Source organism: Pecten maximus, chromosome 17 (genome assembly GCF_902652985.1).
Source record: "Pecten maximus chromosome 17, xPecMax1.1, whole genome shotgun sequence".
NCBI classification, from domain to species: Eukaryota; Metazoa; Mollusca; class Bivalvia; order Pectinida; family Pectinidae; genus Pecten; species Pecten maximus.
Window position 1 is genome coordinate 5,999,757 of NC_047031.1, and position 25,334 is coordinate 6,025,090.

Consider the following 25,334-nt stretch of genomic DNA (forward strand, 5'->3'; position numbering starts at 1 on the left):
CGAAGGTAATATAATCAATTGACTTTGTCCATGCAGACAAGCAAGATATCTAGTGAACTTCTTGACAGATTTAGCTCATATCAAATACACCATTACCAATTTGGTTATCATTAGTCAAGGTTATGGGTCACAATTAAGTCACATTCAGACTTTTTAAAACCAAAAAACTTGAACATTGAAAGATACAATGCTTTGGCATTGCTGAATTAACCTGCAAGTGTTGATCAGGATACAGGCCAACTGGGCCTCTTGTTTGTATAATGTTTAAGTGGAAAGTGTAGGTCACCTTACTAGTTCATGATGGTGGGAATATTCCTAGTGTTAGGATGTTTGCTTTGAGAGCAAAAGTTTGCTTAAGTTCGAGCTCTAGCTCAGGCAGAGTATTTTTCATTACTCCTTCCTCCCATTAAAAAACTATGCTTCTGTAACAATACACAATAAAAATGACATTAATCCTTCAATGTTTGACTCATCAAATTCACTTTAATTGTCCCCAGTTCCACCTCTAATCACGATGGTGAGGTACCTTGACGAAACTGATACATATCGACCAGTCGGAACAAGTGACATCAGAATCGCAGAAGATTTCAGTTTGGTGCTCAGCCTTGACATCAGCAGCCACCCCAAACCTAATGTAATTTTGTTAAATAACCAGAAAACAGTTGCGATGGGTACAGTTTCTGACACTGCTGGAATATACAATGTTGAATTAAATAATCTTCAGTGTAACCACACAGGAATGTATGGCGTCAGGGCGACCAACTTCGTCACTCAGAATAGAAGCAATGTCAACCCCGAGGTGAAGCAGTTTGGACTTCAAGTTAGTTGTAAGTATGATGATGCTCTTCAGTTGATTTAAATAAAAAAAATGTTATTATTTCTAAATTCCAGAAACATTCCGTTGATGTTGATGCTGACTTACTCGAGAACGTACTCCAGGAATCAAGAATCACTTGATATCTGACATACTGAAATTATACCTGATAGCTTATATATTTGATCAAAATTATTTTAAAAATCTGAGTTTTTGGCTCACTGAAATATCTTCAAATTAAGAACAGAGATATCACCATCTTTATATTTATTACTTACAAATGTCATATATTGTGCAATTATTTAATATGAAGTCAGTTTTGCTTTTTGAAATTATAAAACTCCAACCTTTGATTTGTATGGACTTAATTGTAGAGCCAATTATGTGATCAGTGATGTGAACAGGATGACTTCCATTATGTGTTCAGGGGGATCGAGACATGCACAGCTCAAATTGTATGTTAATGTTCTAGGTACCCCACGAAGACTTGGGTCTGCCAATATTGTAATTGGATTGGCAGGGAGAAAGGATCAGACCATCTCACTCAATGTCACAGTGATCGCCAACCCAGTGCCAACTGGCCAATGGTCTGATGGTGTGAGGACCCTTCCTGTTCTACAAAACAACGACTATACGTATACTGTCAGGGGAATGTCCAGGTCAGGTCTGTGAACGACTACCGAAAATATCACGTTAACATCACTAACGGTATACAAGGGACATTGACAGTCACATTCCAGATACGCCCTGAAGGTAAAATATCTCAAAATATCTCGCTTTTCATTGCTGTTTGTTTGTTTGCTGAGTTTTATAGCTGCTCATATTTACTTTTGATTTGGTTCTTATACTGTATTGAACAACTAGCAGGAAACCACTGATGAAATCACAGTGACATGATTACATTAGCAATGACCCTATTAATAACTCACAGTGACCTAATTAAATCACAATGACCCTATTAATAACTCACAGTGACCTGATTAGCTCACAATGACCCTATTAATAACTCACAGTGACCTAATTAGATCACAATGACCCTATTAATAACTCACAGTGACATAATTAAATCACAATGACCCTATTAATAACTCACAGTGACCTAATTAAATCACAATGACCCTATTAATAACTCAGTGACCTGATTAGCTCACAATGACCCTATTAATAACTCACAGTGACCTGATTAAATCACAATGACCCTATTAATAACTCAGTGACCTGATTAAATCACAATGACCCTATTAATAACTCAGTGACCTAATTAGATCACAATGACCCTATTAATAACTCAGTGACCTAATTAAATCACAATGACCCTATTAATAACTCAGTGACCTGATTAAATCACAATGACCCTATTAATAACTCAGTGACCTGATTAGATCACAATGACCCTATTAATAACTCAGTGACCTAATTAGATCACAATGACCCTATTAATAACTCAGTGACCTAATTAAATCACAATGACCCTATTAATAACTCAGTGACCTGATTAGATCAAAGTTCCTCTATTAATAACTCACAGTGACCTGACTAGCTAAGTAATCACATCAATAAGTTACAGTGACCTAATTAGCTCAGTAACCACATTAATCAGCCAGTGACCTGATTAGCTCACAATGACCCTATTAATAACTCCGTCACTCAATTAGCTCACTAACCACATTAACAAGTTACAGTGACCTAATTAGCTCAGTAACCACATTAATCAGCCACAGTGACCTATTTTGACAATGACACTATTAATAACTCACAGTGACCCTGATTAGCTCAGTAACCACATAAGTCAAAGTGACCTAATTTAATCTCAGTGACCCTATTAATAACTTGCAACCATCTGATAAAATCTGATAAAATTGCAAAAACCAATATATGTGTTTGCTATCAAAAATATTATTGCCAATTTTTTTAAAATGAAAAACTCAATAAAAGGACATTGAGCACTATAATAACTTACAAATGATAATATTATAGTATGAGTACTTTGATGTGTTTTAGCACTGCTACTTTAGAATATGATTGTTTTACGTCATTGCACTAATCTGTTAAATTTAGTATTGCACTAAAATTTCAGAGAATGAAAATTTGTGAAATATTTTTTCTATCACCATATATACCTTTGTTGCTTTCCCTGCATTATAGATGTACCTGATAGACCGATCAACTTTAGTGTATCAGATGTGGGGTCTGATAATGTCAGAGTCATGTGGACACCAGGATTTGACGGTGGGAATCCACAGCAATTCCATGTTGACATTATGGCAGTCGGCAAAGAATGGGTTACCGACACATTGAATATCTCTGATGAAGGTCAGGGAGTACCGATGACACACACACTTGAGGGACTCGCCCCTTTCACTGACTACATCATCAGACTCAATGTATCTAACAAAATCGGAAAGGGAAATTCCTCGGAGATAAGTGTCCGGACTGTTGGTAAGTTTTCTTTTCATTGTAAAAGTCCATTGTTGGGTCATATCTACAATATACTTTAGTCATTTCTACAGCACTTCAGTCATTTCTACAGTATTTTTAGTCATTTCTACGATATTTTAGTCATTTCTACAATATTTTAGTAATTTCTACAATATTTTAGTCGTTTCTACAATATTTTAGTCGTTTCTACAATACTTAGTCTTTTCTACAATATATTGTAAAAATGACAAAATTATTTTAGATATGACCAAAGTATATATACTTTGGTCATATCTAAAATAGTTTTGTCATTTTTACATTAATCTAGTCATTTTTACAATACTTTGGTCTGATGTATATATTTTTTGTCACAAAATGTAAAAATATTCACCAAGAAAAGAAATGTACACCATATTCTCTCAAAGATGATGATATTGCTTTTGTAAATTTCATGGCCCTGACTTTATTTCCAGCGCTCCCCCCGCCAGCCGCCCCCCAGTCCAACTTGACTGTCATCATAGTGGTGGTTGTTATAATCCTTCTTGCGGTTGTCGCCGGGATCATCGGTCTCCTGGTGTTTAAGCAGAAACGGAATCAACAAGGTAATTATGATATTGTATGTCAGCTTGCAATTTTGACTTGTGAACACACAATATACGTAAACATAATGTTGACTTGCAATTGAGTGTCACAGATTGTGCCCAAATGTTAGTTTGGCATAATGTTGTCCATTTTACATTGGTGTATCATAAGTTTTTTTCCAGTGAAAATTGATGTAATAGGATTCAATACTTGGTCCATTTTAAGATAAAGACTTTAAAAAAACTGGAAACTTTGGACAACTTCAGGGCTTTATTTGAGGGCTTTCTTAGGCTGTTAATGCCAACCATTCTCAATTGAAATTATCAGATTTAAGCCAATTTTCCAAAATTGGCAATTTACTCCCAAACAAATCTTTCCCAATTCATCAGTTTTCTTCCAAAAATGAGACAAAAAGGCCACAAGCCAGTGAGAAAAAGCCATTATATGTATACATTTTCTGCTTACATAATTTTATTATATACAGGTATATATACATTTTTTGTTTGCAAAATTGTATTGTGATATAAACAGGTATACATATATATGGTCTCTGTCTACATAATTCTATTGTCAACATACACACTTTTTTATTGTCATTTCACCAGGTGGCGCCAAAAAACTAGGTGGTGATACAAAACATGAATTTGCAACCACAGATAACAACGAGTACGCTGTGGTATCAAAACCACCCAAAGGTAGGTTTAAAAATATTTATATGGTACAGTATCAACACTTTTTAGACAGTTCATCTATCATTATATTACATCAATCAAAACTTAAACAGTGACTTAGGTTTTCTTGGGTTTTGATTAGCCTCAATCAAAGTTTTCTTGTGTTTTGAACTCACTTGCGATTTTTTTGGTGTTTTGAACTCAATCAAGGTTTTATTTTGGACTCAATCAAGGTTTTATTTTGGACTCCATCAAGGTTTTCTAGTGTTTTGGACTCAATAGAGGTTTTTTGTGTGTTTTGGAACCAATCAAGGTATTTTTGTGTTTTCGACTTAATCAAGTTTTTCTTGTGTTTTCGACCTAATCAAGTTTTTCTTGTGTTTTTGACTTAATCAAGGTATTTTTGTGCTTTCGACTTAATCAAGGTATTTTTGTGTTTTCGACTTAATCAAGTAAGGTGTCCCTACACTTTATTACTAGTCCTTCACCCCTGGGTTGTGAGTTTGAATCCCTTGTGGGGCAGTTGCCTAGTACTTGGTTTTTCTCCGGGTACTCCAACTGTCCTCCACCTCCAAAATCTGGCATGTCCTTAATTATCTTAACTATCATTCTATATTGTGTTTTACACCAGGTGGCGCTTCAAGAAATAAAGTAGAAACAACAGATGTCAATGCTGAGTATGCAGTGGTATCAAAACCACCAAAAGGTAAGAATCATACTGGCTCCGGGTCTGATAGATATATCATGTACATGGTACATTTACATACTGCAAAGTTTGTTTTTAGCTCACCTGCCCAAAAGGCAAGTGAGCGTATGCCGTGGTGCGGTGTCCATCGTCCGGCCGGCCGTCTGGCGTCAAGTTTTTCATTTAAACAATTTCTTCTTAATAACTAAGAGCCCCAGGGACTTGATATTGGGCCTGGGCTGAAGGCTACAAAGTTTGTTAAAATGAATTACCTTTACCTTCATTCAAGGTCACATGAGTCAAATAGGCTATACTCTTCAAACAACTTCTTCTCAATTACCAAGAGACCCATGTACTTGATATTGAGCCTGTAGCATATGGGGTGAAGGGCTACCAAGTTTGTTCAAATAAATGGCCTTGACCTTCATTCAAGGTCGCTTGGGTCAAATACGCTATAATCTTCAACCAGCTTCTTCTCAATAACCAAGAGGCCCAGGGACTAGATATTGGGCCTGTAGCATGCTGAGGTGAAGGGCTACCAAGTTTGTTCAAATGGTACAGTATAAAAACCATCCAAAGGTGGGTTTATATGGTACAGTATAAAAACCATCCAAAGGTAGGTTGATATGGTACAGTATCAAAACCACCCAAAGGTAGGTTTATATGGTACAGTATAAAAAACATCCAAAGGTAGGTTGATATGGTACAGTATCAAAACCATCCAAAGGTAGGTTGATATGGTACAGTATAAAAACCATCCAAAGGTAGGTTTATATGGTACAGTATCAAAACCATCTAAAGGTAGGTTTATATGGTACAGTATCAAAACCATCCAAAGGTAGGTTGATATGGTACAGTATAAAAACCAACCAAAGGTAGGTTTATATGGTACAGTATCAAAACCACCCGAAGGTAGGTTTATATGGTACAGTATCAAAACCACCCAAAGGTAGGTTTATATGGTACAGTATAAAAACCACCCAAAGGTAGGTTTATATGGTACAGTATCAAAACCACCCAAAGGTAGGTTTATATGGTACAGTATCAAAACCACCCAAAGGTAGGTTTATATGGTACAGTATCAAAACCACCCAAAGGTAGGTTTAGATGGTACAGTATCAAAACCACCCAAAGGTAGGTTGATATGGTACAGTATCAAAACCACCCAAAGGTAGGTTTATATGGTACAGTATCAAAACCACCCAAAGGTAGGTTTAGATGGTACAGTATCAAAACCACCAAAGGTAGGTTGATATGGTACAGTATAAAAACCACCCAAAGGTAGGTTGATATGGTACAGTATCAAAACCACCTAAAGGTAGGTTTATATGGTACAGTATCAAAACCACCCAAAGGTAGGTTTATATGGTACAGTATCAAAACCACCCAAAGGTAGGTTGATATGGTACAGTATAAAAACCATCCAAAGGTAGGTTGATATGGTACAGTATCAAAACCATCTAAAGGTAGGTTTATATGGTACAGTATCAAAACCACCCAAAGGTAGGTTTATATGGTACAGTATCAAAACCACCCAAAGGTAGGTTTATATGGTACAGTATCAAAACCACCCAAAGGTAGGTTTATATGGTACAGTATCAAAACCATCTAAAGGTAGGTTGATATGGTACAGTATCAAAACCATCTAAAGGTAGGTTTATATGGTACAGTATCAAAACCATCAAAAGGTAGGTTTATATGGTACAGTATCAAAACGTTTTAGACAGTTTATCTTTCTTATTACATCAATCAAAACTTAAACAGTGACTTAGGTTTTTCTGTGTTTTGATTGGGCCCAATCAAAGTTTTCTTGTGTTTTGAACTCACTTGAGATTTTTTTTTTTTGTGTGTGTTTTGGACTCAATCAACATTTTATTTTTTGGACTCAATCAAGTTTTTGTTGTGTTTTGTACTCAGTCAAGCTTTTCTTGTGTTTTGGACTCAGTCAAGGTTTTCTTGTGTCGTGGACTAAACCAAGGTTTTTCTTTTGTGTTTTGGACTCAATCAAGGTTTTCTTGTGTTTTGGACTCGACCAAGGTTTTCTTGTGCTTTGGACTCGACCAAGGTTTTCTTGTGCTTTGGACTCGACCAAGGTTTTCTTGTGTTTTGGACTCGACCAAGGTTTTCTTGTGCTTTGGACTCGACCAAGGTTTTCTTGTGTTTTGGACTCGACCAAGGTTTTCTTGTGTTTTGGACTCGACCAAGGTTTTCCTGTGTTTTGGACTCGACCAAGGTTTTCTTGTGTTTTGGACTCGACCAAGGTTTTCTTGTGTTTTGGACTCGACCAAGGTTTTCTTGTGTTTTGGACTCGACCAAGGTTTTCTTGTGCTTTGGACTCGACCAAGGTTTTCTTGTGTTTTGGACTCGACCAAGGTTTTCGTGTGTTTAGGACTCGATCAAGGTTTTCTTGTGTTTTGGACTCGACCAAGGTTTTCTTGTGTTTTGGACTCAATCAAGGTTTTCTTGTGTCATGGACTCAACCAAGGTTTTTCTTTTGTGTTTTGAACTCAATCAAGGTTTTCTTGTGTTTTGGACTCAATCAAGGTATTTTTGTAGTTTAGACTCAATCAAAATTTCCTTGTGTTTTGGACTCAATCAAGGTTTTCCTGTGTTTTGGACTCATCAATCAAGGTTTTCTTGTGTTTTGGACTCAATCAAGGTATTTTGTGTTATGGACTCAATCAAGGTTTTCTTGTGTTTTGGGCTCACTCAAAGTATTTTTGTGTTCTGGACTCAAAAGAGGTTTTCTTGTGTTTTGGACTTGACTAAGATTTTCTTTAATTTTGGACTCAATCAAGGTTTTCTTGTGTTTTGGACTCAATCAAGGTTTTCTTGTGTTTAGGACTCGATCAAGGTTTTCTTGTATTTTGGACGCAATCAAGTTTTTTTTGTGTGTTTTGGACCCAATCAATGTATATTTGTGTTTTGGACTCAATCGATGTATTTTTTGTTTTGGACTCAATCAAAGTTTTTCCTGTGTTTTTGGCTTAATCAGGGGACAGTGCGACTACGAAGAAATTCACCTGATTTTTAATCACAAAACAAAATATATTGGTGTCACATTTTATTGTGAATTAATACCAGAATACCAGTCCCTGGTTTGTTTTGATTTGTATTTTACACTGATAACTATTTAGTCCCTTACTAGTGAAGTTAGGGACAGACTTGAGATTCCCGAGCTTCATTCCTTTGTGTACATATATACCCTGGCTGAGTGGTAAGGTGTCCCTACCCTTTATTACTACTCTTTCACCCCTTGGTCGTGAGTTCGAAACCTACGTGGGGCAGCTGCCAGGTACTGATCGTAGGTCGGTGGTTTTTCTCCAGGTACTCCGCCTTTCCTCCACCTCCAAAACCTGGCACATCCTTAAATGACCCTGGCTGTAAATGGGACGTTAAACAAAATCAACCAAACCAGATATAGCGAAGTGTACACATAGGGATTGAACGATGTTTTGATTGTATTTACACTGGTATGAATGCAACGGGATACAGACATATTCCATGTAGCGTGTTTGCTTAAGTTGAGACTTAAATTTGAAGTTAGCTTTGAGACTTAGAATTAGCAATTGGATTTGAGACTAAATCTTCTTTTTTTAGCCCACCATCATCAGATGGAGGGCTATTCAAATCGCCCTGCTTCCGTGGTCCATGGTCCGTCCGTCCGTAAACAATTCTTATTATCTCTATTTCTCAGAAAGTACTATAGAGATCTTTCCCAAATTTAATATGTAGACTCCCCTTTGTCCCTAGTTGTGCATATTAACTTTTGAAACCATTCTGAAAACAATATGGCCGACAGGCAGCCATCTTGGATTTTGACTATTGAAGTTAGTTATCGCTATTTCTTAGAAAGTACTGAAGGGAACTTTCTAAAAATTAATATGCAGGTTCCCCTTGGTCCCTATTTATGCATATTAACTTTTGGAGCCATTCTGATAACAAAATGTCCCACAGGCAGCCATCTTGGATTTTGACAATTGAAGCTTGTTATTGGTATTTTACAGGAGGTACTGAAGGGATCTTTCTAAAATTTCATATGTAGGTTCCCCTTGGTCACTCATATTGCTTTTTTGGACCAATCTGAAAAAAAACATGGCCAACAGAAAGCCATTATCGCTAAATCTCAGACTTCATATATAGGTTCCCCTTGTTTGAAAAGTACTGGAGGAATGTTTCCCAATTCACACAGATTAGTAAGAGGAAAGCAAAAATAGAGAGAAGATCAATCTAACATGGAACCTATAAAGATCATTCAATAGTGGGCGCCAAGATCCCTCTGGGATCTCTGGGTTTTTTTTTGCTTCGTATTCAACCTTTAGATATCTTAACGATCATTCTATATTGTGTTTTCCACCAGGTGGTGCTTCAAGAAATGAAGTACAACTAACAGATGCCAATGCTGAGTATGCAGTCGTATCAAAACCATCAAAAGGCAAAGGTAAGAATTATACATGCTCCAGGTCTGATCGATATTTCATGTATATTTACATACTGCAAAGTTTGTTTTTCTGGTGGTTCTTATTTTGGTTGTTTAACGAAAGAAGTCAAAGTAGCAAATTATAATCAGGAGCATCTTTGGTCCTTGGGCACTCAGTTGATGCTCAGCTAGGGGCTCCCGCAAAATACAGAACAAAATAAAACCAAATAGAAATTTTTTTTTTTTTTTTTGTAAAAACTGGTCTTGGACTAAAACTGGTCATAACTCTTAAATAGAACTGACCTGCTAAAATATCATTGACATCACCAGTCTTAAGTTTAAGGACTGACAAAGTAAACACTTTTTGTGTGTTTAATAAATAGTTACTTGACTTGTCTGATGATATTTTTCACCAGGTGGCGCTGCGAAAAATAACATCGGGAGCACAGACAACGATAACAATGAGTACGCTGTTGTATCAAAACCGCCCAAAGGTAAAGTTACAGGTATGTGTTGTATTAAAACTTGTACATAGTCTAGATTGGTCTGTATGTTAGGGTAAAGTTATAGGTATATGTTGTATTAAAACTTGTACATAGTCTAGATTGGTCTGTATGTTAGGGTAAAGTTATAGGTATATGTTGTATTAAAACTTGTACAATAGTCTAGATTGGTCTGTATGTTAGGGTAAAGTTACAGGTATATGTTGGTAGTAAAACTTGTACATAGTCTAGATTGGTATGTATGTTAGGGTAAAGTTACAGGTATATGTTGGTATTAAAACTTGTACATAGTCTAGATTGGTCTGTATGTTTGGGTAAAGTAACAGGTATATGTTGTATTAAAACATGTACATAGTCTAGATTGGTCTGTATGTTAGGGTAAAGTTACAGGTATATGTTGTATTAAAACTTGTACATAGTCTAGATTGATCTGTATGTTAGGGTAAAGTTACAGGTATATGTTGGTACTAAAACTTGTACATAGTCTAGATTGGTCTGTATGTTAGGGTAAAGTTACAGGTATATGTTGGTAGTAAAACTTGTACATAGTCTAGATTGGTCTGTATGTTAGGGTAAAGTTACAGGTATATGTTGTATTAAAACTTGTACATAGTCTAGATTGGTCTGTATGTTAGGGTAAAGTTACAGGTATATGTTGGTAGTAAAACTTGTACATAGTCTAGATTGGTCTGTATGTTAGGGTAAAGTTACAGGTATATGTTGTATTAAAACTTGTACATAGTCTAGATTGGTCTGTATGTTAGGGTAAAGTTATAGGTATATGTTGGTAGTAAAACTTGTACATAGTCTAGATTGGTCTGTATGTTAGGGTAAAGTTACAGGTATATGTTGTATTAAAACTTGTACATAGTCTGGATTGATCTGTATGTTAGGGTAAAATATGGTAAATATAAAATATGAACATCATGAACAGACAATATAGTATTTATCATTGTTTAGGCTATAAGAACTTAAACAAGACAACCATAGCTCTCATATTGAGGACATAGCATTACTTGGATTTAAACAGATTCACAAGCTGGGTGCTATTGATTATTCAAGTAAAGGCTTTAACTTATGATTTTATCAATACCCTGTAAAAATTCAATTTATTGATGGACTAGCTCTTATGCCATGGAGCGGCGTCCGTCGTCCGTCCGTCGTCCGTCCGTCCGTTCGTCAACATTTGCTTCAAATCGATACTAGTCAAAAAGTTCTTATTGAATTTCGACCAAATTTGGCCAGAAACATCCTTGGCAGAATGGGAACGGATTTTGCATAAATGGTGACTCTAGCTGACCCCTGAGGGGCCAAAGGGGCAGGGCCCAATAGGGGAAATAGAGGTAATTCCTTTAAATCGCTACTTGTCATAAAGTTATGAATGGATTTGAACCCAATTTGGTCAGAAACATCCTTGGGGAAAGGGGAACACGTTTTGCATAAATGGTGACTCTGACCCTAAAGGGGCCAAAGGGGCGGGGCCAAATATGGGAAATAGAGTTAATTCCTCTAAATCTCTACTAGTCATTAAGTTATGAATGGATTTGAACCCAATTTGGTCAGAAACATTCTTGGGGGAAGGGGAAGAGATTTTGCATAAATGGTGGCTCTGACCCCGAGGGGCCAAAGGGGCGGGGCCCAATAGGGGAAATTAAAGGTAATTCCTTTAAATCATTACTTGTCATAAAGTTATGAATGGATTTGAACCCAATTTGGTCAGAAACATCCTTGGGGGAAGGGGAAGAGATTTTGCATAAATGGTGGCTGTGACCCCAAAGGGACCAAAGGGCGGGGGCCAATAGAGGAAATTAAAGGTAATTCCTTTAAATCGCTACTTGTCATAAAGTTATGAATGGATTTGAACCCAATTTGGTCAGAAACATTGCTGGGGAAGGGAACAGATTTTGCATAAATGGTGATTCTGACCCTAAAGGGGCCAAAGGGGCCGGGCCAAATATGAGAAATAGAGGTAATTCCTCTAAATCTGTACTAGTCATAAAGTTATGAATGGATTTGAACCGAATTTGGTCAGAAATATCCCTGGGGAAAGGGGAAGATATTCTGCATAAATGGTGGCTCTGACCCCAAAGGGACCAAAGGGGTGGGGCCCAATAGGGGAAATAAAGGTAATTCCTTTAAAATCGCTACTTGTCATAAAGTTATGAATCAATTTGAACCCAATTTGGTCAGATATATTTGAGGGAAGGGGAACAGATTTTGCATAAATGGTGGCTCTGACCCCAAAGGGGCTAAAGGGGCGGGGCCCAATAGGGGAAATAGAGGTAATTCCTTTAAATCGCTACTTGTCATTAAGTTATGAATGGATTTGAACCCAATTTAGTCAGAAACATCCTTGGAGGAAGGGGAACACGATTTTGCATAGATGGTGACTCTGACCCCCAAGGGGCCAAAGGGACGGGGCCCAATAAGGAAAATAGAGGTAATTCCTTTAAATTGCTACTAGTCATAAAGTTATGAATGGATTTGAACCCAATTTGGTCCGAAACATCCTTGGGGAAGGGGAACAGATTTTGCATAAACGGTGACTCTGACCCTAAAGGGGCCAAAAGGGCGGGGCCCAGTGGGGGAAATAGAGGTAAATCCTTTGAATTGCTACTAGTCATCAGGTTATGAATGGATTTGAACCCAATTTGGTCAGAAACAGGGGAACAGATTTTGCAAAAATGGTGACTCTGATCCCCGGAGGGCCAAAGGGGCGGGGCCCAATAGGTGAAATAGAGGTAATTCCTGTAAATCGCTACTATAGTCATAAAGTGATGAATGCATGTTCTATAAATAATTCTTGTGGTCTTTCAGACCTTAGAGAGTCTGGACTTCATTAATCTTTAAAGCAGTTCGGATTCCCACACTATAACCATATATAGCATTGTTAGAGTTTTACAAATAAAACAAATTGAATATGAACATTATTTCGACATTTGGTCTAATCCAACCAGGTGAGCGATACAGGCCCCATGGGCCTCATGTTTTATGTTATGCTCTTATAACATACAAAGTAAATTTCTAAGCCAATGAAAATGCTTGTTACAAACGATATTAGATTAATGATAAATAAATGCTTGCACTATAGCCAATGAAATAATTAACGAGTATATTCCTTGAGTTAATTACTAGCAGTTAATAGATAATGAGACTCGTATTATTTTTTAAAGGTCAGGAAACAATCTATAAGAATAGTGCTCCTGCAAAATCAGGTGCAGGGAAGTCGTCCAAAGAACCAAAACCAGGACCCTCACGGGTGAGAATTTTGTACTTCATCATTTTCCTGCCAAAAGTGATTTAGGACTGTGTTGAAATTTAAACATGATTATTAGATATTTTCAGCATCTAAGTGACACAGATATCTAATGGGCACTTTAATACCAATGCATTTCAAACATTCTCATGACAGTATTTTCTTGCTCTTAAATGGATATTGTGATCTAAGCTGTTATAGTCAGTATTCTACCATTTTGTATTAAGGTCCATTTGTAGTAGCTGGTAGCTACCTCAATAATCGATATAGAACTAGCTGTATAGGTAATTTCTCTGAAAAACAAAACAAGTGTCACAACTAGCCCAAGGTCATTACTCCGAAACAACAAGACAGTGATACTCCAAAACCAGAAAACAAGGGTGATGTCACATCTAACCAAAGGTCATTACTCCAAAACTATAAAACAAGGGTGATGTCACATCTAACCAAAGGTCATTACTCCAAAACTACAAAACAAGGGTGATGTCACATCTAACCAAAGGTCATTACTCCAAAACTACAAAACAAGGGTGATGTCACATCTAACCAAAGGTCATTACTCCAAAAATACAAAACAAGGGTGATGTCACATCTAACCAAAGGTCATTACTCCAAAACTACAAAACAAGGATGATGTCACATCTAACCAAAGGTCATAACTCCAAAACTACAAAACAAGGCTGATGTCACATCTAACCAAAGGTCATTACTCCAAAACCACAAAACAAGGGTGATGTCACATCTAACCAAAGGTCATTACTCCAAAAATACAAAACAAGAGTGATGTCACATCTTACCAAAGGTCATTACTCCAAAACCACAAAACAAGGGTGATGTCACATTTTACCAAAGGTCATTACTCCAAAACTACAACAAAAAAAAAGACATGGAGGTCAATGTAGCCCAAAGGCATTACTTCAAAACCACAAGACAGTGATTTCACAACTAGCCCAAGGTTATTATCCAAAACCACAAGACAGTGACGTCCCATCAATCCCAAGGTCATTACTCTTAAACACCAAAGCAACAGTGCCTTCCCTTCGAGCCAAAGGTCATTACTCCAAAACTACATGACAGTGATATCACAAATAACAGAATGCCATTACTCCAAAGCCACCACAACACAATGATGTCAAATATAGCCCAAGGTCATTACTCTAAAACAACAGTGATGTCAGAAACAGCTCAAGGTCATTACTCTAAAACAACAGTGATGTCAGAAACAGCCCAAAGTTCTTACTCTAAAACAACAAAACAGAGATACCACAATTAGCCAAAGGTCATTACATCAAAACCACAAGACAGTGATGTCAGAACTAGTCAAATGTCATTACACCAAAACCACAACAAGACAGTGATATCAGAACTAGTAAAATGTCATAACACCAAAACCAGAACAAGACATTGATGTCACAATTAGCCAAAGGTCATAACACCAAAACCACGACAAGACAGTGATATCAGAGCTAGTTAAAGGTCATTACACCTAAACCACAACAAGACATTGATGTCACAATTAGCCAAATGTCATTACACCAAAACCATAAGACAGTGATATCAGAGCTAGTCAAAGGTCATTACACCTAAACCACATGACATTGATGTCACAATTTGTCCAAGACAACAACCAGGATGTTATAATGTTATGTTACACAGTCAACTTACCATGGTATTATAATGTCACGTTTATGTTACACAGAAAACTAACGAAGACGGACTTATCTACATTGACGTTGAGATCAAACCTCAGCCTGGCAGAGGAAAAGGTGTCATTCATGGGGCCGATGACAGAAATGAATATGCCCTTGTTGACTTTTCAAAGACTGCGCCGCCCCAAACTTGACAACAACGGGCCACCAGGACGTAGAATTGTTGTGTCTTTTCAGAGATATATCTTTAACCAGGGTACATGTATTAATCGGTTCTGTTAGCATTGAAGGACTAGTCATTAGATTATCAAAACCTGGCACCTCACTAAGATAGTTGGCTCTATAGGAGTATAGGAAAATTGTTCATGCATAAGTTACATGGTGGAAATTTTATCATTTTCATACCTCTGTGCTAAAGTTGTGGAAATGCAACCAATGACCATCATAGCAGTATACCTCTGTGACAATTAAACCACATCTGTGGATGGACATATTCTCACGTATTTCACGGAGTGATCTCCTTGTTGCTATAGGGATGGGGTAAATCAATGTCACATGGGGTAGGGAACGACAGATGGCACGCCCTTTATAGCATGATGTCATCGTTTTATATGTTGTAACCACGTCACAAATTGATAACTTCATCAATTTGGACTCACATTTTATGGGACATTGGTGATATGATTGCGCTATGAAATGATGTCGCAAAATCTGTTAACTTATATACTTTTTTTTAGTATGTGAGAAATATAATCAAACATATATATAGGCCTGTACTATGTATCTTTAAATATTGAATTTGTTTTTTGTTAAAACATCAGTATACATGGTTTGTAAAATAAATTTCACTTGGTGAACGGGCCCCCTCATGCTACTTTGAGGTATTATTTGAAGGAAGCTTTGTACCAATGTCGTATATAGAGGTTACACAATGAGTAGTTGTTGGATATGGAATTAATTTCACTTTAAAAGATAACTAACGAGTGTGAAATAAATTCCATATCCAAAAATCACGAGTCGTGTGACCTGTTTCTACCACAATGACAATGGCTTGAATCATAGGGGAACATGGCCAAGTCTAATTTTGCGTATGCGAATAAGGTGTACAATAGACGGTCAGGACCCAGTGATGTGACGTCATTCGATTATTGATGACGTTAATAACAATTGCAGTTCAGGTCAAAGGTCACCATGTCAACAAATCAAAACGTTTCTAGGGTTTATTCCGCGTGTGGTATAAAATGAATGTTATTCAACAGTTTTAATGATTATTTCATGCCTCGGTAGTTGAATAATACCCACCTATTGTGGTAGAAACTCTTGATCCTACACTGTATAATAGATGAGTAATATATACATATATATTCAGATAATCATGATTATTTTCATCATAAAATCATAATTTTGCTAAACCATGCGTACATACCAGGAACATGTTCCTTGTGAAATTTGGGTGTAAAAAATAAGAGGTTTTTTACGTATACATGTACATTATACCTTTACCTCGCGAAAAACAATAGACTGAAAAGTCAATCATCATTGAGGAAAGGAGCGTTTAATGTTTAATTAGTGCACCTGTTTGCCTGAATATGGTAATGGTACATTTATAGGGGCAGGTGGACTTCGTTATTCGGTTGATTGCAGTATTTGGGACCAGTTTACATTGTATAACAGTTAATTACAAAACAATGATGGGTTAATAATCATAATATCTACAATTGGGATTACTGACTGGCATTTTTATTCAACAAATTTTCAAAAGTGATTGCCCTGTGTTTAGTTTATTTTTATTTAGTCCCGAGATTGCCAATGTCTTTTAAATTCATTAATTAATTACAATTACCCTTTGTGTTTATTTTATTTTTATTTAGTCCCGAGATTGCCAATGTCTCTTAAATGCATTAACTTATAACAATTACCCTTTGTGTTTATTTTATTTTTATTTAGTCCCGAGATTGCGAATGTCTTTTAAATTCATTAATTAATTACAATTACCCTTTGAATTTGTTAGAACGTTTATACATTCATTGTACATTTCACATTTTTGTTTTTAATTTAGATTCATTTATTACACTTAAACAATTCTTGATTGATAATAACACTTTTGCATTAGAACAGAGACCATTATATGTATATTTTTTCTCCATTTTTTGTTTGTTTGATTCTGATTGAATTTGATGCATTTATTCAATGATCGAGCATTTATTGCTTCAATTACATTGTTTTGATTTAGATATGACTGTATATTACAGAAAGATATTGAATAATTAATAAGGATCTGACAGGTGATTTTGTTCCCTGTGCTCTTGTTTGAATGTTTAATTATCATAATTATTAACCAATAAGAACCTGACCACAGATAAGCCCTTAACTACAAAAAACATCTGTCCCCATAGATAAGTCCCTGCCCAAAATCATACACCTTTATTACAAATATTCCTATGCCCATATACTACGGGTAGGATATATAAGCCCCTTTTCTCCATTTTAACGCTCAATTTGTCCGCAACAAAACCTCCACCCAGAAACAAAACCATGTTCACAGATAAACCCCTGCCCACAAATAAGCCCTTACACACTAATAAGCCCCTGGCCACAAATAAACCCTTGTCCGCTCATAAGTTCATATCTAAAAATAAGCCCATACACACTAATAAGCTCCTACTCACACAAAAAAACCCTGTCCAATAATAAGTCCAAATCTAAAAATGAGCTCCTGTCCTCATCTAAATTGGGCCCCTTCCTCATTTTTTTGCAAAATCATCAACTTTGAAAAAGTAGTAAAAGTGGCTCACAAATAACTCCTGACCATTTACAGTGGCTGAATATGGTAGTCGACTGATGTATAGTTTTACTGCTACATGTAGTTATGTCTCAATATTCATTTTAATTCTTTACTATGTTCTCAGTATTAATGTTGCATTTTCAGATTATTTAATGTTTTATATATATTACAAAATAACATTTCATACATGTGATAATATCCAACTGTGATTTTCATTTTCGGTATTTGTATCATTTCTTTGTCTGAATTGTCCATTCCTGAACTACCCTCCATAGGTCCTGACAGATCTGTTGTTATTAGTCCCCTACATGTGACCTGTGAAACCAGGGGGTGGGGGTTATATGTTGCCTCCCCGTCTGTCTGTCTGTCTGTCTTTCCATCTGTCAGTTCTCCACTCAGACTTCCACAATTTCTTCAGCCATGCTTCAATGTATGTTGTTGAATGTTGTTATATAACTTCAGTATAAGTATCTTCAGATCAAGTTCAAGTTTAAGGGTTTTTGAGTCAAGGTCAAGGTCACTGTTACTATTTTTAGTTTTAGCGGGGGCTGGAATGGGGCATGTAATTATTTAGCAATACCATGCATGCTTGTCATGTTATACTGTGTTGAGTCCTGTACTCATGGTTTCCTTTTGGAATAACTTGAACTTACATTACCTACTGTACTTTACATCTTTTAGCAGATTCATTAAAAACTCGAAACTGACAATTTCTTGACTCAAAGTTTGTAAGCTCACCTGCCTGAAGATCAAAGTTAGCTGATGCCATTGTGCCATGTCCATTGTTTGTCCGGCGTCAATGTTTCTCTTTACACAACTTCTCAATAACTGAGAAGCATATTGAGTTGAGTTTTGGTCTATAACATGCTGGAATGAAGTGCTACGAAGTTTGTTTGAATGAATGACCTTAACCTACATTCAAGGTCACAGTGGTCAAGTATGCCCATGTCTATAAACAAATTCCTCTCAATAGCTAAGAGGCCTGTTGGCCTGTAGCATGCTGAAGTGAAGGGCTACAAACTTTGTTCAGATTAATAACATTCAAAGTCAGTGTTAAAATATTCCGAAATCTTTCAATGATAATGTCTAAGTATATTTTCTTACATACTCTTAAATCTCAATACTCTTATAATTGAATAATGGCTGAATCAGCGGAGCAAAATTGTTTTAGAAGCAGGTGAGCGATAGATAAAGGCCCATTGGACCTCTTGTATACTCATATATGTCTGTGCATCCATGTGAGCCGGTGAAGAGATTGTGTATATAGTTAGAAATATCATGAGCCCCTGGACAGATTTATTTAATCCTGGGGTAGGTGTATATCTATATGAGTTTAACAACAGCAATAAAATATAGATTTTGTCTTATTGATAGCTTTGAAATATGAATCGCTTAGAAGACAGATGTAAACGAGAGGGATGCTTGTTTGTATTCAATGTTTAAATGTAACCATGGTTTCATTTTCTCCATTTCAAAGCATCAGACTGATATTCTTTTGTGTATGTTTTTTTTCAAATAAAGGTATCAATATAAGCATGTGTTTTGTGTTTTTTTTTTAAAACTACTGGTACAGATATCACATCTGCTCATACAGATCACACCTACAGGTACAGATTACAACTACTGATACAGATCTCAACTACAGGTACAGACCACAACTACAGGTACAGACCACAAGTGCTGGTACATACCACAACTACTGGTACATACCACAACTACTGGTACAGACCACAACTACTGGTACAGATCACAACTACTGATACAGACCACAACTACTGGTACATTCCACAACTACTGGTACAGACCACAACTACTGATACAGACCACAACTACTGGTACATTCCACAACTACTGATACAGATCACAACTACTGGTACAGACCACAACTACTGGTACAGACCACAACTACTGGTACATATCACAACTGCTGGTACAGATCACAACTACTGGTACAGACCACAACTACTGATACAGACCACAACTACTGGTACATTCCACAACTACTGATACAGATCACAACTACTGGTACAGACCACAACTACTGGTACAGACCACAACTACTGGTACATATCACAACTACTGATACAGATCACAACTAATGGTACAGACCACAACTACTGGTACAGACCGCAACTACTGGTACAGACCACAACTACTGGTACAGACCACAACTACTGGTACAGACCACAACTACTGGTACAGATCACAACTACTCGTACAGATCACAACTACTGGTACAGATCACAACTACTGGTGCAGACCACAACTACTGGTACAGATCACAGCTACTGGTACAGACCACAACTACTGGTACAGACCACAACTACTGGTACAGATCACAACTACTGGTAGAGATTTTAAAAAATGGTACAGACCACAACTACTGGTACAGATCACAACTACTGGTACAGACCACAACTACTGGTACATATCACAACTACTGATACAGACCACAACTACTGGTACAGATTACAACTACAGGTACATATCACAACTACTGGTACAGACCAAAACTACTGGTACATATCACAACTGCTGGTACAGATCACAACTACTGGTACAGATCACAACTACTGTTACAGACCACAACTACTGGTACAGATCACAACTACTGGTACAGATATCAACTACTGATACAGACCACAACTACTGGTACAGACCAAAACTACTGGTACATATCACAACTGCTGGTAAAGATCACAACTACTGGTACAGATTACAAGTACTGGTACAGATCACAACTACAGGTACAGATCACAACTACTGGTACAGACCACAACTACTGGTACAGATTACAACTACAGGTACATATCACAACTACTGGTACAGACCAAAACTACTGGTACATATCACAACTGCTGGTACAGATCACAACTACTGGTACAGATCACAACTACTGGTACAGACCACAACTACTGGTACATATCACAACTACTGGTACAGATCACAACTACTGGTACAGATCACAACTACTGGTACAGACCAAAACTACTGGTACATATCACAACTGCTGGTACAGATCACAAATACTGGTACAAATCATAACGACTGGTACAGACCAAAACTACTGGTACAGATCACAACTACTGGTACAGATCACAAATACTGGTACAGATTACAACTAATGGTACAGACCACAACTACTGGTACAGACCACAACTACTGGTACAGGTCACAACTACTGGTACAGATTACAACTAATGGTACATATCACAACTAATGGTACAGACCACAACTGCTGGTACAGATTACAACTACTGGTACAGACCACAACTACTGGTACAGGTCACAACTACTGGTACATATTACAACTAATGGTACATATCCCAACTAATGGTACAGACCACAACTGCTGGTACAGATTACAACTACTGGTACATACCACAACTACTGATACATACCACAACTACTGGTACAGACCACAACTACTGGTGCAGACCACAACTACTGATACATATCACAACTACTGATACAGACCACAACTACTGGTACAGATCACAACTATTGGTCTAGATCACAACTACTGGTACAGTGGACCCTCGATAATCCGAACACCTTCGTTCCCAGTCCAAACCGTCCGGATTACGAGTTTTCCGGACTGCCGAATTTCGTGTACCAGGTCAAAAAAATTGTCGTGTAAGAGTTATCTCCCTTGATTATATACAATCCGGTACGTTTCATAAACATGTCTAATTGTCAGTCTTTTTAACAATAAATATACTTACCGTATGTTTCTGATATGATTCTTGTTTTGTTTTGTAGAAAGTAAAAAAATAAACTATGTTTTTAAAAGAACATGTAAAGTGAAAGTTGTTTTATTTATAGCGGGCATATGTGACCTACAAACAACACACGTGTCACGTCCCGGAGGTTCACAAACAAGTAGAAATTACAAACGTTAAATACCTTAAATAAAATACCCGGATTTTACAACTTACCGTCAGTCCATGTTTTTTTAATGATTTTTACGTACCAGAAACCCCATGCTATCTATTTAAAAGTACGCGACACCAGCGAGAACTACCCAAGATGTCCGATAATTATTCAACCCGTATTCACTTAACAATGTGACGCTTAGTTAAGTATCAGACGACTATTGACTAATTTGTGTGTAATCAACCCAGTTCTTGTGATCACTGCTTAATACGTAAATGTGTATGTAAATAATAACAATTAATCCGAATTTCCGGACTGGTGAGTACAAATAACGTTACAGAAATCCGTTCCCGTGCATTTCCGTCCGGACTGTGAGTTTTCCGGACTATCGGCGTCCGGATTATCGCGGGTCCACTGTACATACCACAACTACTGATACAGATCACAACTACTGGTACAGACCACAACTACTGGTGCATACCACAACTACTGATACAGACCACAACTACTGATACAGACCACAACTACTGGTACAGATCACAACTACTGATACAGACCACAACTATTGGTACATAGCACAACTACTGATACAGACCACAACTACTGATACAGACCACAACTACTGGTGCAGACCACAACTACTGATACAGATCACAACTACTGATACAGACCACAACTACTGGTACAGATCACAACTATTGGTCCAGATCACAACTACTGGTACATACCACAACTACTGATACAGATTACAACTACTGGTACAGACTAACAAGTGTGACAAGCTGTTATAAAATCCATAGACACTGAAAAAGTCTCCCAGCAGTGTCTACCACCTGAAATGAAACTGTTTAGATTTACTCAAAATTTTCATCTCTTGTCTCAACCGTTTGGTGTTCATATCAACAACCTTTGGGCAAAAGTGAGGTTGTTTCGTATAAATATACCGTCCAACCTGCCTTAGGGGCCATCTGAATTAAGTGCCTCCCTCCCATATTTGACCACCAGTATCCTTCCCAATGTTATTTACTTTATTGGTTACCTGATTAAATCCTGACGTCTATGGTTGAGCGATTCTGCTGGAACTCGTTTTCCTGCTGGTGCACCAGGCACGCATACATAATGTACATGTATATCGGTATGGTAGTCTTGTATTAACATTGACAGTGGTCTAAATATGGTTCATACCATTACATGGACATAATAAAACATGATATCCCCAGACCTTAAATGTCACCTTACAACGAAGACTTACAACATGAAAACTTTTATACACTTGACACAACATTTTGTAAATTCTCACTAAAAATCTGTCATCAAAATATCATCAAAATGACATCAAAATGTCATCAAAATGACACCAAAAAACCTTTTTAATCCGAAACTGAGACACTTGCTGTGACCCTTTTTTTGTACCGCAGGATCGAACAATAGTTATCCCTTCTCCTTGCCGTGGTATGTTTCGGGTCAAACTATATCTAAACCTGTCAATTGACTTTCGAGACCTCAACCTCAGCTCTGTCTCCATGGTCTAACCAACCTCTTTCTTGAAAAGGGAGTCTAGCAACAGGGAATACTGCTAAACCAGTCGCTGATGTTAATGCATTCGCATCAGGCCATTCACGTCACAGTATGATCGCGTTCAGCTGAGTGGCCTGTACTCTCTAGAAACATTGGGGCATGCCTAGTAAGTAATCTGTATAATAGGGATTTGTCATCAGTACTTGACTATTTTAATATTTAATGTTCAAGCGAATGCTAGATATCTGAAGATGATTTCAAGTTAGAGGGACAATGTAAAGAAGTATTACCAAGAAAAGGTGGCATTGGTAGTGATATTGAAAAATAGAAATTCATAAAAATAATAAAACTTGTATTTTCACTGCAGGTATAAGCAGTGAAAATATATAAGTTTTGAAGTGACTTGCTAATTTTTCAAGTCGAAGCGGAAGTAAATAAATTGGTTATTTTCCTGTATTTCTGAAATATGCTAACCAGTTTTTGACAAAATACTCACTTGTCGTTAACTGTTCATGCACAGATTCTCCGATAACAGCAGAAAACTCTTAAATTGCTCTGATCAGTTCTTTCAAAATGGCGCCGTCAAAATGACGTTGGGTAAGGTCACAAAGAGATGACGTCATTACTGATTCTCGCACTTGTTAGAACTATTAATTTTTCGATGTTTATAATTTAGTTTTTGAGTATATGAAAATAAAAGAAAATTGAATGGTTTCCCGTTAAATATAACATATATTTCACGCGTATAACAGAATATTTCAGATTTTTTTTCATACTCGTGAAATATATGTTATATTAAACGGTAAACCATTCAATATCCTCTATATATACCTTACCCGATTAAGCATTATAATTCTATTTTTCTCTTATAGGAACTTTCCTAGAAGCCTGATAAACTTGGTGAATTAAACATGTATGTAAGAAAGGTATTGTTGACTATACAAGTGATAATAAAGGAATTGAACTAGTCAGTTGTTTGGGGAAAGTATTCACTTTGATACGATCAACGATTACAAAAAATTGTAGTGAAGTGCGATATTGAAATAATGTTATTACAGATGCCCATTTTGGCTTTAAAGCAGGGCATTTTATGCTATCTTTATTATGCACACTGTAATAAATACATAATTTAGTAAAAAAAGGAGATCGTCTATACTGTTTATTATCTTAGTTATTTGTTTATCATTAAGAAACTTTTTATTTCATTGACATGTCTGAATTATGATGAAAATTGATTAAGCAGTATATTCGTTGTAAGAAGTTAAGTTTTATACAATACTTATACAGTTCAGATCGAAAACATGTGGAATTGGTCTTTTCAAGGAAGGAATATTATCACCAATTTTGTACTCTTTGTGTGTATAGATGACGGGTATAGAGTGATGTGTTAGATATATATCTGCAAAGAAACAGATGTATGTATTTTTATTTCATATAATATAAAATCAATTGAACTGATAATAATTGATGATGGTATGACTGATCAATCAATGATGGGGATGATTATGATGATAATGTTGAGTGCATATATATATTGTATTAAGTTTTAGTGTGATAATTAATGTTCTAGAACATGATGCTGGTAGATGATCTTACCAATGAAAGTTATCGGTCAATAGAAATAAACGTGACCCATAGTTTTCCCTTGATATATGTTGACGGCACTGTCGTATTCGCAGACACAAGTCATATGACGACTGATATAAGCTCCATACATATGTATAAACAAATATTGTGTTTTTTTGGGAATGGTGGTGGTAAAACATCGGTGAACTTGTTTACTTATTCTATTACTTATTCAATTTCATCATTACATATTCGTTTCCCCTTTTCTAATTAGCACTTCAAATGCTTCAAAACTGATAATTAAACGTTCCAATTACCCATTCGAACATTTCATCCCTTATCCAAACCTTATTACTTATTCAATTCCTTCATTACTTATTCAATTCCTTCATTACTTATTCGATTCCTTCATTACTTATTCATTTTCTCTTTACTAATCAACACTTCAAATGGTTCAAAACCAACTATTAAACATTTCAATCCTCCAGTCCACCATTCCGTTCCTTCAGGGAATGGTGGTGGTAAACGAAATACCAAAAAAGTGTTTTTTTATGATTATCAGAGAATAAGATGGTATAAATCGGTTTAATT

The 25,334-nt window shown here is 36.6% G+C and overlaps 2 protein-coding genes across 6 annotated transcripts in view; both read left to right on the plus strand.

The window, feature by feature from the left end:
• LOC117315989 (nephrin-like) overlaps positions 1-25,334 on the plus strand; it is a 402,896-nt gene that overhangs the window by 275,352 nt on the left and 102,210 nt on the right. The gene's annotated exons all lie outside the window — the stretch shown is intronic.
• LOC117315992 lies at positions 1,358-19,317 on the plus strand. 3 transcript variants are annotated; one of them, XM_033870475.1, is made up of 9 exons: positions 1,358-1,567; positions 2,960-3,253; positions 3,706-3,834; positions 4,420-4,509; positions 5,117-5,191; positions 9,531-9,611; positions 10,007-10,096; positions 13,267-13,352; positions 15,049-19,317. In XM_033870475.1, the coding sequence occupies exons 2-9, from the start codon at positions 3,022-3,024 to the stop codon at positions 15,190-15,192; spliced, it is 927 nt and encodes a 308-aa protein (XP_033726366.1). In that variant the 5' UTR covers positions 1,358-1,567; positions 2,960-3,021; the 3' UTR covers positions 15,193-19,317. The 3 variants fall into 3 exon arrangements, with proteins under 3 accessions (XP_033726366.1, XP_033726368.1, XP_033726369.1); XM_033870477.1 differs by having other exon boundaries at positions 10,007-10,084; XM_033870478.1 differs by lacking the exon at positions 5,117-5,191.

Excerpts from the sequence above, each read along its gene's own strand:
- LOC117315992 (XM_033870475.1), top strand. The coding sequence starts at position 3,022 with ATGTGGACACCAGGATTTGACGGTGGGAATCCACAGCAATTCCATGTT. Across the intron at positions 5,192-9,530 it reads GGTATCAAAACCACCAAAAG|GTGGTGCTTCAAGAAATGAA; the intron begins GTAAGAATCATA and ends GTTTTCCACCAG. Across the intron at positions 13,353-15,048 it reads CAAAACCAGGACCCTCACGG|AAAACTAACGAAGACGGACT; the intron begins GTGAGAATTTTG and ends TATGTTACACAG.